This window comes from Heptranchias perlo, chromosome 18 (genome assembly GCF_035084215.1).
Source record: "Heptranchias perlo isolate sHepPer1 chromosome 18, sHepPer1.hap1, whole genome shotgun sequence".
NCBI classification, from domain to species: domain Eukaryota; kingdom Metazoa; phylum Chordata; class Chondrichthyes; order Hexanchiformes; family Hexanchidae; genus Heptranchias; species Heptranchias perlo.
Genome location: NC_090342.1, coordinates 34713854 through 34732954, shown reverse-complemented (window position 1 = coordinate 34732954; position 19101 = coordinate 34713854). Strand labels below are relative to the sequence as shown.

Below are 19101 nucleotides of genomic sequence, written 5' to 3'. Positions count from 1 at the left end.
CTCAAGGGAATACAAACCAAGTTTATGGAACCGTTAGACCCCGACATGGGGACTCATGACACATGTATGTCTTGTTCAGCCAAACCTCCTACTGGGCACGTTGAATGAAAACCACTCTGTTATAAAGGCAAGAAATACTTGAGACAAAACCATTGTCTCAAAGCTAACATAACATGCAAAAGTACACAATTTGATGACTGTTCCATCTGGGATCCCACTCGGGAACTATTTTAATAAATGGCTTTAAATGTTAAATCAAAGAATGTTGTAACTGTGGCAGTTAACCCTTTGTAAGGTGGATTTTACCTTTAAAGTAATATCAGAACATGAACTGAAAAAAATCCCTTCCAGAGCCTGTAGGTGAATGTCCCAAAAAGTTACACATACACATCATAAATGGACATGCAAGAAAAATCAACCATGGCAAACTTCTTATCTTTTCCTACCTATCCAAGAAAACTAGTGTGAAGATGTTAACCAGTGCAGCTGTGCTATGAGATAACCAAGACAATGAATGAAAGCATGAATGGGAATACTTATGTATGGGAATGTTTCAATTCTGAAGTCCATATGCAAACCTATGCACAGCAAGAATTACAAAATGAATACTTGGAAATGCACTTAGCAAGACAACACCTATACAATGAAAATACCCAAATGAAACAATGCAGCTATCTGAGATTGTCAGTGCTCTACTTTCAATATATCAAGATTATTCTTCTACATACACAGGACAAGATGGCTTTCAAACAGCAAAAACAATGCCATCCAGATGGTTGACCCAACCAATATAAATAATTTACTCCATTTGAGGAGGTCACTTTGAAAATTTTTCCAGAGAGGGTGTAGAGACTGCCCCCAAATTTGTGGCCAGTACCATAATGTTAATGTCTTACTGAATAACTGTCACACAGGCATACTGAACTTGAGTAATATCACAAGATGCAATGCTAGTGGTACTGCAGCAGGTTTATCTGAATAAATATGTTGACAGTTTGTCTTCTCCTTTCACAGAAATAAAGAAATAGCATGAAGCAAGAACTAATGTCTGTGAGGAATCCTGCACCCTTACAGTACCCAGCATCACAATCACCATCTCCCTTGAGCATTCGTACAGCTACATGCCACTCAGGAGGATCTACATTGTGAGGTTCAGGAGGAAGCACAATGTGAGTTACAGTTTATATTCGAGGAGGAGTAAGTATTGTTGGCTGTGCAGGGCCTGCTGGTCAGAAGTCAAGTATGGTTACTGGCTCTGCAGCAGTACCTGGGATTCAGATTTCACAGAGCCTGCTTACAAAGCGAGATTGCTGCTTCAGCAGGATCATGAGTCACTTGTGTTTGGTACATACACTGCAAGGTCTTGGGACAGCTTTCCACTACCTAGATCTGTGCAATCATGGATGAATTATTGTATGCATTGCTGTCCACCTTAAAAACCATGGCAGCTCCACTTGTAGTGAAGTCCACAGTAATGCCAATCAGAAGCACAAAGGGAACATCTTTAATTAATGCTCCCACTGCTGTCATGGAGGGGTTAGACACTTAACTTCAAAGATGTACTCTTTGCTGAGTTCAACGTGCTTGGAGAACAGATACAGACAATCTTGAGCCAAGTATTCTAAGACCAATAACAAAAATATTCATTTGTATAGCACCTTTAACGTAACAAAACATGCCAAGACACTTCATTTAGGAAAGCTCAAACCGAGCAGTAGCAAAAGAATTAAGACAATTGACCAAATATACAGTTGAAAAAATAGATTTTGAGAAAGTTTTTAAAAGACAGGATGAGAAGTAGAAAGTGAAGAGATTTAGAGAAGGAACTTCAAAAAGTAGGCCCAAGTGATGAGTGCCAGCAGTGGGGATACACAGGAGGAACACAAGGAATGGGCTGTAGGAAGCTGTAAAGGTAGGGTGGAGCAAAACCAGGGAGAGACTCGTCAACAAGTTCAAGGATTTTGAATGTGTTGTGTTGGGGAACAGAAATCCAGTGGAGGTGGTCAAGGCTAGGGGTGATAGACAAGCAGGCAGGACATAGTTTGGGACAGGGTGTGAGTGGCCTCCTCATCTATGCCATAATTGACCAGTTCTGTCACCAGCCCAGAGAAATCCACCCTCTGGGGTTGGGGGTGTAGATAGTTCCACTTAGGGCTTTCACTGGGTGAGAGACAACACACAAGCATGCTCGAAGAGTCAGAAGTGAAAGTGGGATCTGATAGTGAGGAGCGGAGGCTCTGCATAAGTCAGCCCCTGGCTCCAGAATGTGTGGACTCAGATGTTTGTGGTTCTGCTCTAGAAAGATGCTAGGTGAGCATCAAACTCCTATCAAGGCAGGATGTGACAAGTGGTATGCCCAGGTATCTATACTGGGGTCTCAACTTTTCAACATATTTATTAATGACTTGGATGAAGGAATATATCCAAGTTTGCAGATGACACTAAGCTGGGAGGGTCAGTAAGTAGAGAAGATGGGAGCAGGAAGTTGCAAAGGGACACGGACAGATTAAGTGAGTGGGCAGAACTATGGCAAATGGAGGTCAATGTGAGCAAGTGGGAGGTCATCCATTTTGGACCCAAGAAATATAAATCAGGTGTATTTTCAAAATGGTGAGAAACCAAGAACTGTAGAGGAGCAAAGAGATTTGGGAGTCCAAGTACACAGATCATTAAAAGCTAGTAGACAGGTACAAAGAACAATTAAAAAGGCTAATGGAATGTTGGCCTTTATCTAAAGGGGCTGGAATACAATGGAGAAGAAGTTATGCTTCAGTACTATAGAGCGTTGCTCAGACCCCATCTGGAGAACTGTATTCAGTTCTGGGCACCACACCTCAGGAAGGATATATTGGCCTTGGAGGGGGTGCAGCGCAGATTCACCAGAATGATACCTGGGATCCGGGCTTTAGGATGGTTAAACTATGAGGACAAGTTGCATAAACTTAACTTGTTTTCCCTTGAGAATAGAAGATTGACGGGTGATCTGATCGGCGTGTTTAAAATGTTAAAAGGATTCGATAGGGTTGATACAGAGAAACTATTACCTCTGGTGGGAGAATCAAGACGAAGGGACATAATAATATTAGAGTTAGGCCATTCAGAAGGGAAATCAGGAAACACTTTTTCACACAAAGGGCAGTAAAAATCTGGAATTCTCTCCCATTAAAGGCTGTGGATGCTGGGACAATTGTTGCTGTCAAAACAGAATTTAATAGATTTTTCTTAGGTAAAAGTATCAAGGGAAATGGAGCAAAGTGGGGTAAATGGAGTTGTAGTACAGATCAGCAATGACCTAATTGAATGTTGGAGCAGGCTCGAGGGACTGAATGGCCTACTCCTGTTCCTAATGCTCCTATTACTTGCAGAGTCTAATCTCCGGTCCGAAGTCTGTTTAGTTTGACATCCGAGTCTGATTTCAGCTGATGTAGTCATTCTGAAAAGATATTGCAAAATACCTGTGCATTGCTGCCCCCAATGTTCTGGATCTGGTAGTGAACTGGATTTAACAGATCCACAGTCCGAATATAACTTCATATACCAGCAGGAACACCAACAAAATATTAGTGGAGTTGATCTATACCCCATTCCTACATTTGTCACTGCTTTTTCCTACTCCTACAGCTGCGAACTGATACTCGCTGGTTTCACGGGCAGTTTACTTTTCAAAGCCGATCATGAGCGATCATTATGCATCAATGACTGTAAAGATAACTTTAAAAAACTAAAAAGCTCATTAGCTGAAAAGAGCCTTTTAGTTTGCGAATGCACTTAAATAGCTAATACTATCTATGTGTGTAGTATAATGCACGTTTAACTGCTTCAAATAAAGATTCTTGCCCTTAAACTTCATTGGCGGCTTAGCTAATATGAAGAAAAGTTGCTGTGAACAAGGCTCCGAGACAAAAAAATAGTACAGGTTAATAGGAGGAGGACGGGTAGAGTTTATGGTAAGGGTATATAGGTTTAGGGTGAGGGAAAGTGTCACAGGGAGGGCAGAGGTCATGGTAGGTCAAGGATTGTGGGGTCAGGAGCTTAAAGTTCCCATGTGCTGGGACCTGAGACCGATGGTGGTAGTCTCAATGTGAGCCACTATGCCACCAAAGAAAGCAAATGGGCCCACTATACCGCCAGGGAAAACTAGGCCCCTGCCATACATTGTTTGCTGATGGTAGAGGGAGGCCTGCAAACAGGATTAATTGGATGAAAACCCCAAAGGTCAGATTTCAATCACCCTAAAGATGGAAGAAAAAACACACGGAATTGGAAATAAATTGGTGGCTGGTGTTCTGAAACCCACACCACGATACCATCCAGTGGCCAGAGCCTACATCATGATAGCAAGTGAGTACATGCCTATGCAAAGATTTTAATAATATCAGTTTTTAATAGGTGCAACATACCTATTGATACTTTTGTATTGTCTTTTTAAAATATCCTTAAGAAACTGCTGTCTAGAAGAGAATATACAATCTATTGCTTCAGATTTTTGATATGTCCACACACACAACTTGCCACTGCAAGAAAAGATGCCATCACAAAAAGCTTTGTTTTTGAAAAGCTATCTGGCTGTGATTTGTCTCCGAATTAGCATCTCTTCATTATCTCAGACCGTAAAGGACTGTAAAATACTGCAGGACACAAAGGTTGGTGGAATTGGCAGACAGATGGCAGAAGCAATTTAATGTGGAGAAGAGCGAGGCAATATATTTTGCGAGGAAAAGCAAGCAATATACACTGAATGGAAAGATGCTGAAGAATGTGGGTGAACACAGAGACCTAGGTGTTTAAATACAAAATTCCCTGCGAGTGTGATTGCATATAAAGCCATAAAAAAAGGCCAGTAGTACCTGGATTTTGCTAAATGGACTACAAGAGAGAAAAGAGAAAAGTTGTACAAGACAAGGTACAAGTTGTATGCAGTTTTGGGTGCAGAGGAAGATATGGGATTAGGGGAAGATTAGTTTTGGATTGCCCGAGCAGAGAGTCAACGCAGACACAATGGGCCAAATATGATTATGGTCTTTTAGAACCAAGCTATTTATATTGCTCAACAAGTGTGGAAAGGTGCAAACCCCTGCTGTTATAACTGTTTAACATTAGGTTGTCAATGGCCTATTCTTCAGTCTATTCCAGGTAACTTTGAAATCTATTCTTGACTGACAGCTTTTATCAGCTGTGAATGAGAGCTGCCCATCTTCCTTTATATTAACTTGGAGCAAATGAGAGACAAATAACTGGGATTGGCAGCTTATGTTATTTGTTTCCATTCTCATTATATTACTATATGATCTGTCGTTCTCACATAAAAGTTTTTTTCATGGACACATGGTCCAAGTTATGAAAGTTACTGCAGAGAACTGAAAATTATGGGAATTTTATTCTATTGGAATCGTTTTAAAGTACTAGTGAGAAATCAGGTATTCTATTACCATCAACATTCTGCAGTTTGATCCATTTTACTTTGCTCTTATTTCTGTCTTTTAATAAATGGTAATTAGTAGTTTTGAGCCTGAACTATATGGACTGTCAGCACGTTTTCTGCCACTTTCGCAGGGATTAGGACTTAACAGGGGAAGGGTTAACCCAACTGTTTCAAGTACACCAATGGAAAGGGGTATATTGTTCATTCTGGACACCATACTAGATCCTAGATATCTTGTGTGTTCTGATTATAAGGAATGCACACTCAACTATGGTAGCCTACTTTTTTTCCCCCAGTAAGCACATGTGGAAAGTAGGGGAGAAAGCTCGATTTGTAACATTGTAAACAGAGAAATGAGCATTGACATTGTCTTGCTCACCAATCATGATTCAAAAATGAGCATTGGACTAAGGTGTTCAGAGCGATGCTTCAATCTGAAGTCTGTTGGCATACCTGGCATAGAGGTCTTTTCCTGCACCAGTCATCATTTTTAGGGGTCTACTTTCAGGTCTTTGTTTGTTGCTCACACCAGCTGTTCAGAGACCCATGAATGCAGCCTGGGACAGAGAATGACCTTCTGATCTCCCCCTGCCCAAAGGAGGAACATCTTGCCTTTGCATGGCAACTTACACCCCTTGTGAATTGCCTCTACTTATAAAGCCAAAGATCCCATATGTCTTTTTAACTGCCTTCTCAACTTGTCCTGCCACCTTCAAAGATTTGTATACATACATACCCAGGTCTTTTCTGTTCCTGCACCTCCCTTTAAAATTGTACCATTTAGTTTATATTGCCTCTCCTCATTCTTCCTACCAAAATTAATCACTTCACACTTCTCTGTGTTAAATTTCATCTGCTATGTCTGTCCATTTCACCAGTCTGTCTATGTCCTCCTGAAATCTGTTACTATGCTCCTCACTGTTAACTACATTTGAGTTTTGTGCCTTCTGCACACTTTGAAATTATGCCCTGTATACCCAAGTCCAGGTCATTAATATATATCAAAAAGAGCAGTGTTCCTAATACCGAACCCTGGACACCACTGTATACGTCCCTCCAGTCTGAAAAATAACCGGTCACCACTACTCGCTACTTTGTCTCTTAGCCAATTTCGTATCCAAGCAGCCACTGCCCCTTTAATCCCATGGGCTTCAATTTTGCTAACAAGTTTATTATGTGGTACTTTATCAAATGCCTTTTGAAAGTCCATATATACATCAACCACACTACCCTCATCAATCCTCTCCGTTACTTCATCAAAGAACTGAATCAGATTAGTCAAACACAATGGGCTCGATTTTAGGATCGTGTTTCCGGCAGGTTCCCAGCGGGGTGGCCCCGAAAATCCCGATATCCGGTCACGTGACCGGATCGCGACGAAATCCCGGCCACTTCCGGGTACCGCGCTGACGTGCGGGGCTGCGCGCGCAAGCCCCGCTGGTGGGAATCCCGCAGGCAATTAAAGCCAGCGGGGTTCCACTTGAGAGTACTTACCTTGCTCGTTGTGGTCAGTTAATGAGCTGAAGCAGCTGTCAAAAGAGGAAGTGTGGGATTTTCGGTTCAAGGCAGTGAGTTTCCCACACTGGGGGAAACAGTCTCCCTCCAACCAGGCGTGTTGCAGCCAGCAGCCTGTGGCAGGTGCCAAGGTGCACTCCACGGGGGAGAGCCCTCACCCACGCAGGAGGCCACCGCGTCACATAGGGCAACCCCTGCCCTCCATCACCCCCCGCCAAGCCAGAGGACAGACAGACACGAAACCGCAGCCCCAGTCCGAGGAACCACACACCTACCCTGCACAACCCCTCAGACCAACACCTGCCAGTTGGGTGGTGTGTGGAGACCCTCGGAGGACGAAGAGCATGACCAACACCAGCAGCCTCGCAGTCCACGCCGTCCGCCGCAGAGACGTGGATCCCCCCAACACGGTGTTGTTGCACGCCCACCTGCACAGCAGGAGGGAGGGCTACCGCAGAGAGAGACGCGTCGCAGAGGGCACTACCCTCGCCACAGGGTCCACAGACCGAGGCGCAGCTCCCCGGACCTCTCCGAGCAGCAGTGCACAGGGAGGCGCAGATTCGCTCGACATGTAGTCGTGGAGATCTGCAGCGTCTTTCATGCCGAGCTGCTCCTGGCTGGCCCCAGCACCAACTGCTTACCTGTCGCTGGCAAAGTCACCACTGCCCTCCACACCTTCTCCTCCGCATCCTTCCAGGGTGCAGCCGGCTACACCGCCGATGTCTCTCAGTCGTCTGCGCGGACGAGCCCTGCAAATACACCTGCACCTACTCTGCAGTAACACGATGGGTGGCATCAGTGGTGGGTCCTCATAGTGATACCCAGGAGCGGGCATTATTGGACACAACGGACAGGATTCGCGGAGACATGGCAGTGGTGGTGTCAATATAATGTGTGCTGTTTGTTGCTCTGAAATTCAATATGGGTAACACCCATGACAAACCCTCAGACACCCTTGTGCACCCCCTTCATGCTGATGAGACGTTTGCCTTACGCTGCCTACTGCACATATGTGATGCATGCCCTGTGGCTGCAGCACAGGTGGTGGCAGGTTGAGTGAGGCTGGCCGTGAGGGAGATGCACGAGAGGGTGAGTATGGGATGGAGCAATGAGATTGTATGAGGATTGGGTTGCGTGTTAGTGGCAGGGTGAGTACTGGCGAGGTGAGTAGGTGGAGGTAAGATGAGGATGGGGTGTGAGTGGGTATGAAGGGTGATGTGACAGAATAGTGTTGGCGGTGCCGAAGGAGATGTGGGGTGGGGGCAGTGTTGTGGCAGACGGAGTGTAGGGGAAAGACTTTGTGTTCTCACTTTGGCTGACCTACTGCGGTCATTGCAGCGCCTCCTGCACTGTATGCAGGTGGGCGATATGTTGGTGGCGCAGGTGACCCCCTCTGCCACCTCGAGCCAGGCCTTCTTGGTGGCAGAGGCAGACCGCTTCCTCCCGCCCGCCGGGGGGAAGATCTGTGTCCTCCCCCTCCTCCTCACCCCATCTGATGATACCTGGGGTGAGGCATCATTAAACTGGGAGCAGCCTTCCCCCTGGGCTGCTCCATGCTGCAATTTGTCCCATTGGTTGCAGCATCGGTCAGTGGAGGACTGCCCCTTTAACTAGAGAGCCTCCAGCTGACAGATCGTACTGCGCATGCGCAGCCCGACCGACGCGCAGGCCAGCGCCGTGGACCCCAGAGGAGCAGGTAATTGATTCCTATTAGTGGGTTGCCTGCTACGATTGCGTGGGCAACCCACTAATTTCGCCGAGCGTGTTGACCACGCTCCCGGAGGACCACCCGCTGGGAACCCGCAGGCCTGCTAAATTCGGGCCCAATTTGTCTTTAACATATTTCCTTTAAAGAAAGACTTTTTTAAAAAGTTTTAATGAGAAAAGCTTAGCAAAGAGAATTACATTACTTTTGAAGGTTATATTGTTCAATTATTACTTGTACAAAAACAAAACTCACAGATGATAAATTTGAAGTATATTTTTCTCCATTCATTAATTTTAGTGTAAAAGTAAATTGAGTATAAAGCTAAAACTCCAGAGAGAGCATATAAAAAGACATATATTCATATTTGTAATTGTAAGATTAATGTGATAAAGATTCAAATGATATGTGAACAATATTAATCAGAAGAAACTTAAAATAAGGCACAAAAAATATTGCAAGATCCTTATCCAGTTTCAGAGTCTATGATCCTACAGATTTCCATTTGACGAGTGGAAGACAGAGGTAAAAGAGTCCCAATTTTCATCAGATAATTACATTAGGGCCCCAAAACAAATTAAGTTAAAACTTCAATTTTACATTTGAACTGGATGGCGAAAGTGAATGCAAACAGCAATACAGAATTTACAAATGGAACTGGACACTAAGAATGAAAGGCAACAGTACAATTAAATTCTTGACTGGAACTGGACACCAACAATGAATAAAAAATACAATGAGATTCATGATAGGAACTGGAGAGTGAGATTGAATGAGAATAGTGCATCCATGATCGGATCTGGAGGAGGGAATGCAAATAGTGGACTGGAATTTCATATTTTGGAATAGAACTATGTTGCTGTTGAGCAGCATCCCCATCATACCACATAAATATCCAGCACTGCTGCAACTTAGGTACAAACTCTGAATGGAAGTTGATTGCAGGCCAATGAATGATTCTCAGGCGGGTGTGGATCTGTCACATTTTACCAACACTCAAAAGGAGAGCAAATGTACTGATTTCTCATACTATATTTGCATCATTAGTTAAAAATGAAATGAGTAGGTGAGTGTAGGTAAGTAATCCATTCCTGATTTCTTTGCTAAATCCATAATCCATTAATGGATTGTTTTGCTACTCACCAACAACAAAAAAATACCATTACTGGAACTGTTTCAATTAGAGCTTTCATGACCTAGGAAATGGAATGTGAAATGAATTGCAGGATTTGTAAGTGTTGTGTTATGTTTACAGTAGTCAGAGCTGTAAAGGTTAAAGGAGATTTTACCGTGTGAGCATTGTCTGCTAATTAAGATTCTTAAGGAATCATTAAGTATTGGGGAGTAGGGCTGGGCATGGGTAAATCAGGAAGTGTGAACAGCTGATTATGTGTGGTGGGTGTTGGACTCAATAGGCAGAACAGATGAACGCATAGACCAGCATGAAGCACCTATTAGGAAAATGATAAGAGGAAGAAGAGGCAAGCAAAGTGTACAGTGAGGTAATTGCAGGAAAAATAAATATCAGAGAAGATCCAGGTATTGAATAACACTGAGGAAGATGGAGAGAAAGTAAGAATGTGATACAGGAAAAGGGAAGGTACAGGTGCAAGGTGATGATTTGCCTGCCAGATGCAAAGGTTAGGGAATATTAGGGTGAATAATGTAGGAAATGGGAGATGAATAGATGGTGTTTGCAGATATGGGAACTTATGGCACTAGAGCGAGACAACCAGAGGTGCTCTGATTGAAGAATCGTTACTGAGCAGCGCAGAGTCTGAAACAGGAAGTTTAAGTTAGAATAGTGAATTCAGTGTCAAATCAGGTACAGAAAGTGAAATAATGAGGGAATGAAAGATTGGATTAAGAGACAGAAAGAAAAAAAAGAAAAAAAATTTCACTTAATTTTTTAAAAAAATGTCTAACAATAATTAAAAGGTGAAGGAATTAGACTCTACACTTGCCAAAGTTAATTTTCAGTGCCAGAGAGGTTGTTTGGCAGTAATTACCATGCTGTTGAAAGGGTACTTACACTGGAATGGACAAGCTCTAACTTTTTTTGGTGAGTTTAGCCTGTATCTATCAGGTAAGTAGAGGAACTTCACGCCGTTCCATACATTCGAATGGTGAGTCAGACGGCGCAATGCCAGTTTCACGCAGCTTTTGGAGGAGCAGCGCATCGCGGATAGCAAACTCCAGATTTTCACGTTTAACTGCACATGTGCGGTCGCCAGAAGTTACTGTCTGATTTGCACATGAATAGTTGGGAAATATTTGCACATTTTTACAGCAAAATCCAGCCCAATATATTAATAGCGGTAGGTGGGACACCACATTCCATTTCAAAATGCGTGAAAACTGCAATGTCACATGAACTCAGAGAAAATTCATTGCCGTATCTGTTATGCCTGTAGGTGTCACTGTGATAGACCTATATAATAGTCACATATCAGGTCCAATAAACAGCAGCAGCTACTATATATCGATTTTGTGAGGCATCATGGATTTATACCAAGATGCCTGTGCAGCAAAGTGCTTTCCAAGTATCTGAAGTGAAATAATTAACAGGGCAGTTTACAAAACATCTGTGACTTACTTAGATAAATTGTGCTTTGTAAACAGCAACCAATTTAAGCCTTCGATTTCCCAACTAAAACCAACGGCCCCGCCCCCACATCATTGAAAGCATTTAGAAGCGCAGCCTCCCACCCCACCCCCCCAATCCCAGTTAAAAGCTCACTTACAGAATTTGCCAGCCACCCCAACCCCAAACCACTACGAGCCTTTAGTACTCCAGAATTCTCCCTCCCTCCACTGAGAGCATTTAGGTGCCTGGCCTCTCTCCCCTCCTGCGAGAGAATTTCCTGTTTTTTCTCCCCCCCCCCACCCCCCCTGCCATTTGCTCCCCCTTCCTTTCCCACTGCTCTCTCCACCCCTCTTGTCCCCCTCTCACCCCCTTCCTGTATCCCCTCCCCATCACCTCCCACACTCCAACAACAACAATAACTTGCATTTATATAGTGCCTTTGACATAGTAAAAATGTCCCAAGGCATTTCACAGGAGCGCTACCAGACAAAATGTGACACCGAGCCATGTAAGGAGATATTAGGACAAGCGACGAAAAGCTTGGTCAAAGAGGTAGGTTTTAAGGAGCAGCTTAAAGCAGGAAAGAGAGATGAAGAGGTATGGGAAGGTTATTCCAGAGCCTAGGGCCTAAGCAGCTGAAAACACGACCAACAATGGTGGAGCAATGAAAAATTAGGGATGTGTAAGAGGCCAGAATTGGAGGAGCGCAGAGATCTCGGTGGGTTGTAGGGCTGGAGGAGGTTACAGAAATAGGATGGGTCAAGGCCATGGAGGGATTTGAACACAAGGATGAGAATTTTAAAGTCGAGGTGTTGCTGGACCAGGGGTCAATGTAGGTCAGCAAGCACAGGGGTGGTGGGTGAACGGGACTTGGTGCACATTAGAATAGGGGCAGTAGAGTTTTTGATGAGCTCAAGTTTGTGGAAGTTGGGAGGCCGGCCAGGAGAGCATTGGAATAATCAAGTCCCCATCCCCCCCATCTCTTGTCCCTCTCCTTTTCCTCCCCTGCCATGTTCCCATCCCTTCCCCATCTTCTCTTCCCCTTCCCCTAATAATGGCCACAATAACTATTAGCAGATAAATTTCTTAATGTGTATTAAGATGAGTTAAGATAATCCATCCCATTTGTGATAGCATGTGTCCTAGTCTTGATTTAGTCCACATTATGTAGTGCTATGGCTTTGCGAACAAGCCTTTCAGTCATTGGGGAGTTTGGCCTGAAAGTGTCTCGTTCCACTAATAAGCATCTGTAAAAGAATCGGTAAAAGAAAAATTTGTAAGTTAGCAAATCACATAGTAAGCAATCATGAAGTTCAGAGGAAATCAATAGGGATACAAGTTCCATTTGTTTATAATATAACATGCAACGGCTCTGAAATTAACCATGGGATAATAATGTACAAATACTTAGCATATTAATCTAAAATGCACCAACAACTCTGCTGAAGTAGTAAGAGGAATTTCAAATGCGTTAAGTATTCAATGCTATATTCCCCCAGCATAATTTCAGGACCCAAGTGCTTCATCTCCTGCATTTTCTGAAAATTACATTGTTGTCAGAATGGGCATGTTTTCTGTAATTCTGATGTTTGATGCTGCTGTTCTCTTGCAGCCACTACATCACTTACCCATTGCTCAGATGGCCTGCTTACTTATGGAATCAGCAGACCCTGCGCTAACAATCATTTTTGTAATGGAAGCGTACTGTTCAAAGTGAAAAATGGACAATCCGGGATGAAGTACAAAGGTGTGAAGGGTCATGCATTGGCTGTCCCAAAGCTAGTCTATAATTCACATATGGTGACGGTCTGCTATTTTATATTTTGTTAAGTTTGGAAATTTTCAAAATTCTAAAATTAGTAAAGGGAACAAGGAAAAGAGTCTTTGAATGATAAAATCCACACTTCTAATATTCAACTACAGTTCAGAGTGAACTGTTGGAAGGACTTCCCCCAATATGGGAGCAGTATTCACGTCTTAGACAGACTTGGAGTTGATTGAAATTATGAAAAAATGCAGAGCTGTCAACATCAAGAAAATGTTAAAAAGGTTATATTCATCATGGGGAAGAATGATACTTATTACAAACCCAGCTAAAGGAACTGGCATTCCTAATGTGTGATACTTAGCTAGCCTGAAACTATGTCAAGAACTTACAGTTCCTATGAAAAGCTCCCCTTCTAAGATTTGACATCAGTTGGCATCATACTTAAATATAGTAGCTTTGCAATGCTTTGTGCCAGGGAATACAAAAAGTTGAGAAAAAAACAACAGTAATTAAACAAAGAAAAATATAATGGAATGAAAGGAATGACATCCTGAGGAAACTCCCAATTGCATTGACAGTCCCAATTCCCACAAACCTAACAAGTATGATTGTCTTAATTGACTTTGAAGTAAAGTTAGTTAGATTTAAAGTAAATGATTAACCCTAACTGAGTTTCAAAATTTGGGTCAGGGAAACAGAAATAGTGCAGACAGTTAATACACCATCCATTTAATACATGGGATTGGGGATAATATAATAGCATGGATTGAGGATTGGTTGACGGACAGAAAACAGAGAGTGGGAATAAACGGGTCATTTTCGGGTTGGCAGGTTGTAACTAGTGGAGTGCCAGTGCTTGGGCCTCAGCTAATTTATATTTATACAATCTATATCAATGACTTAGATGAGGGGACCGAGTGAAATGAATCCAAGTTTGCTGACGATACAAAGCTAGGTGGGAAAGTAAGCTGTGAGGAGGACGCAAAGGGATATAGACAGGTTGAGTGAGTGGGCAAGAAGGTGGCAGATGGTGTATAATGTGGGGAAATGTGAAGTTATCCACTTTGGTAGGAAGAATAGAAAAGCAGAATTTTTTTTAAAAGGTGAGAGACTAGTAAATGTCCTTGTACACCAATCACAGAAAGTTAACATGCAAGTACAGCAAGCAGTCAGGAAAGCAAATGGTATGTTGGCCTTTATTGCAAGGGGGTTGGAGCATAAGAGTACGGAGATCTTGCTGCAATTATATAAGGCTTTGGTAAGACCACACCTGGAATACTGTGTACAGTTTTGGTCTCCTTACCTTAGAGGGGGTGCAACAAAAGTTCACTAGATTAATTCCTTGAAGGAGGGGGTTGTCCTGGAAGGAGAAATTGAGTAGAATAGTCCTATATTCTCTGGAGTTTTGAAGAATGAGAGGTGATCTCATTGAAATGTATAAAATTCTTAGAGGGCTTGACAGGGTAGACGTTGAGAGGTTGTTTCCCATGACTGGAAAGTCCAGTACTAAGAGGTCATAGTCTCAGGATAAGGGGTCAGCCATTTAGGACTGAGATGAGGAAAAATTTCTTCACTCAGAGGGTTGTGAATCTTAGGAATTCTCTACCCCAGAGGCTCAGTCGTTGAGTATATTCAAAACTGAGATCAATAGATTTTTGGGCACTAATGGAATCAAGGGATATGGGGATAGGGCAGGAGAGTGGGGTTGAGGTCAAAGATTAGCCATAATCTTATTGAATGGTGGAACAGGCTCGAGGGGCCATGTGGCCTACTCCTGCTCCTATTTCTTATGTTCTTATTTGCTTCTCAGACCTGGGTTCAAATCCAAGCCACTAATGGGATGAAAATCTCCTCTCTTTACTAGCTGCAAATGAGATGAATTTGGATAGCCTTAATCAAGTTCCATGTGGGTAGAGTTCCACAGCACCAAATTGCCTTAAATTCAGCAAAAATTGGCACTAATTTGACAAATTCACTTGAGAGGACTTGTGTGGAAATACCACACTAGTGCAGTCAAGGCACTTTCCTGGGATATAGATTAATGCACTTTGTAGTAAGGGCATTTCAAGAGGAAAATTCAGACAGGGTTCAGTTACCTCTGATAGAAAGTACTCATGTATACATCAGGTTTGATGTCACCTACGGCCTAATAGCCTGACAGTACAGACCGTCTGGGTTCACGCATGAAGATTGGCCATTAGGGCAAGATACTGGAGGGCCTATGGCACCCGTAGAGTTGTACTCCAGCACTTCAGGAGAGAAAGGGAGACAATTGGGTGGGAATAAAGAAAATGAAATCGTTGCAAGGTCAACAAATGGACATTTAATTCACTTATATAAAATTCCTCTTTCTGCAGTCCATTTAGAATGAACAGAGGAATTTCATCTCAGTGTTCACATGATTACATTGCTCACTGTAATCTCCAGGCAATAGGGAATTTGAGCAGCAAAGTGAAGAACTTCATACTTGATAACTGTAAGATTACTACAAGTTTTTTTGTTATGTTGTACTATTGTATATCGCAGCTGGAATATTGACAAACATTTTTTCTAATAAACCTGAAGCACAATAAAGGAAAAATATTTAGTACTGTAGGAGAAATTGTTTTAAAAATGGTGTTTTAAATTGTACTGAACTCTGGGAAAACAGCAAGAGTTAATGCTAAGCGTTCTGGTAAAGTTCTGACAGCATTCTTACTCCAAAGGAACAGCTGGCTCCAATTAATGACTTGTGCTAGTAAATCTAGATCATCATCAAGGTCACAAGCCTAGTGGTAATGGGCCTGAATTTCCACTGAACTTCTGGCATATTCTTACCTTAGGTCAGGCAAGAGTGAGGTGGAAGCTAACATATAAGTTACACTGCCTGGGCAAGATGAGCAAGACTGGGAGAGATTCAAAGGAAAGTTACTTTTACCTGATGTCTGATATGATTTTAAGACTGGGAAAAAAGAATAACGAGCTAACAAGCAAGCCTGTTTTTTAAACCTATAATTAAAATATGTTCATTTCATGTGTCTGGTTAAGATAATTGGCACCTGAAAGGTGAATCCTTGTAATAAAACAAATAATCTTGATCAGTCAAACTTCATAACAACTGGAAAGAGGAATCTTACTTTGTGAAATTTAGCGAATTTTTTTTTGACACCCAAATCAGAAGGAGGAGGAAACTCTGGAGAGGTTGGGAAAGGTTCAGAATAGCTTATAGTGCCAGTCCTCTAAGTTGTATGAATATTAAGAGCGATAGTTCAGAAAGAAAGTTTAAGAAGTCTGGTCAGATATAGGCAAGTGTTTAAATATATCATTTGTCTGTAATAGTTCAAGTATCTGAGAATAGAGGGACAGAAACTAATAAGGGCTATCTGCACGAAAGTGCAAAGTTAAATGTATCGGAAAGAGAAGCAGACAGTGGAGGGTAAGAAAGAAGGAATACTATGCTATGGACAGAAATCAACTCCACAATTATCTCCAGAGATGAATACGAGCGACCAGAGGGTGGCAAATCCACTCAACTCCGCTACAGCCAACCCAGATGGACGTGGTTATATAAAATCCAGGAAAAATATTGTCAAACCTAATAGCTTATCACTGAAATAGATTTTGAACATATCTGGATAGAATTGTTACCCAAAACTGTTAACATGACACCTATGCAAATGAATAACTTTGTCAACTTACGTAAGCTTGTATGATGAGCCAAACCCTGTATTGTATTAAGTAGTGCCCAGCTGACATTGAGTTATTGTGGTATACTTGGGTTTCCAAATGTTGAATTTGGTCAGTTAATAATATTTACTCATGTACTCCTTAATGCTCAATTTAATGGTGCATTAATCATATTATTACAGATGTGTTAATAAATTCATGTTGTACCTACATCTGTTTTCATTTTTGATGACTGGCAAGCAAGCGATTTCACTAATTTACTCAGTAGTGTGCGGTGTTCCAGCTATGATTGAATTGGGCAACTTAATATAATTTGAACGGGTTAGTTCAAGACTATTCAAATGAGCTAAACTTCAGGCATCTAATAATCCTTACACGTGGAATCTCCAACCTTATTCTCTGATGTGGAGTTAAAGAGGTTAAAGAATCATCTCTATCTGGTTTATGGATTTACTGACCACCATTGCTCTTACAGTACTGTAGTACAGGAACTACCAGGAAAAGTTTGCCCAAGCTATATTTAGTCAGGAGACAGGGTCATGGAAGCAGATTCAATAGTAACTTTCAAGAGGGAATTGGATACATACTTGAAAAGGAAAAATTTGCAGGGCCACCGGGCAAGAGCAGGGGAGTGGGACTGATTGGATAGCTCTTTCAAAGAACGATGGGCCTTCCTTCTATGCTATAAGATTCTATGCATTCTATTTAATAGCCATCTAATGTTAGCATGCTTAGACTGAATTCCACATCCCAAATTTGAGCTCAGTATCCATTTCACAAGATCAGGTGCTTCAAATTAACAATGTTTTTACTGTCCCTCTGTGCAGGCACAGTGAATGCCTTTTTGAATGTTATATCACAGAACAAGTAGTTTATGTAGCATCTATTTATGCTGCCCTGGGACACAAACTGGATCAATGAACACCAGACTAAAGCATACTGCCAAACTGCTGTTTGCCATTGTAAACATGCTTGAAGTGCAGAAATATTCATCCCAACTAGCTGGACTGGTTCGAATTTCCAGGTACCAAAGATGACACTCAATTGTATCAGTCCATCTTGGTAATCGTGTAGTTATTTCACTGGATTCTCTTCTTCACCACCACCACCACCACCACCATCCCCATCCCCTTCCCCCACCCTAAAAAAACTTTAGTTCATACCTGGCTAGTTTCTGGTGGGATCTGCTGTCTGATTTTAAAGCAGCATGGATCAGCAACAGATTAAAGACATCTCTCTGCAAGAAACAAAGTTATTTTAAAGGAATGCGATTACATGTAGTGAAGTAAATCCTAATATCACAGCTGTTCAAATTACATGGTACAATATATCATATCATGTTCAAGTCACATAATTCGGTCACAGAAGCCTGCCATCCATTCGTGTCTGCCAGAGTATTTCCCATTAAAAATGAAGATAAAAGTTTGTTGAAAACAGTAAGAAAAAGAAACAATCGTCCACAAACTCCATCAATATATTTTCTAGAAGAGTACAGGATGACTTTGCTAATATCAGCTGAAACTGAGATGAGCTAACAGCTCAAGTGGGCTTTCAAGATTTACAATGGCATCTCAACCAGCCCTACACTTCAGTGTTACTGTCTTGGGCATACTTCAGCCGGGGTGTTGTCCAATGTAATGATAATTTTTTTTTGTTTTAAGAGTCTCTCCACGGTTTGTCTGATGCCTCGTGGTTAGAGGTACTGCTCAGTTAACACTAAGCCATACATATCACATGGTCTTGACTTCCATTCCCAGACTCTATTGAAATAGGTAATCTCATCTGAATTAATTTAGAATTATATATATCATTGCAAATGCTGTCCCCTAGGTGCACTGCCTCATAAACTGGGATGGTGGGGGGATCCTCGGGCATTCTCCTTGGAGGCTGAGATCAATAGATTTTTGTTAGGTAAAGATATCAAGGGATATGGAGCGAAGTTGGGTAAATGGAGTTGAGGTACAGATCAGCCATGACCGAATAGAATAGCACAACAAGTTCAAGGGGCTGAATGGCCTACTCTTGTTCCTACGTTCCTATTACTTGCACAGTCTAATCCCCGGGCCAAAGTCTGTTCAGTTTGACATCAGAGTCTAATTTCAGCTGATGTAGTAGGTCATTCTGAAAAGATATTGCAAAATACCTGTGCATTGCTGCCCCCAATGTTCTGGATCTGGTAGCGAACTGGATTTAACAGATCCACAGTCCGACTATAATTTCCATTTGCAAACTCTGTTATTGCCTGACAGATAGGAAGTCCCAAATCTCGACCAAGCTGGTGTTGATAGTTCTCACCAGGAGTTCTGAAATATGACAAAAAAAACAAACAAAATTCTACAATCTGAGATATGTTACACTTAGTTCACTGCATAACGTCTGATGTGAATTGAATTCATAATTTTCTTTCGAAAATATCAACTTGCATTTTTTCAGAAATG

The 19101-nt window shown here is 42.1% G+C and overlaps 1 protein-coding gene across 1 annotated transcript in view; it reads right to left on the bottom strand.

Moving 5' to 3' along the window:
- Window positions 1-11611: 11611 nt before the first annotated feature.
- The window catches only part of ttc38 (tetratricopeptide repeat domain 38), a 51730-nt gene continuing 44240 nt past the window's right edge, over window positions 11612-19101 (bottom strand). The window contains exons 12-14 of the mRNA XM_067999687.1: window positions 18807-18966; window positions 17827-17900; window positions 11612-12476 (exon numbers count right to left, since the gene is read on the bottom strand). Coding sequence (XP_067855788.1) covers window positions 12383-12476; window positions 17827-17900; window positions 18807-18966 — 328 coding nt within the window. The 3' untranslated portion in view covers window positions 11612-12382. The remainder of the gene's footprint in view (window positions 12477-17826; window positions 17901-18806; window positions 18967-19101) is intronic.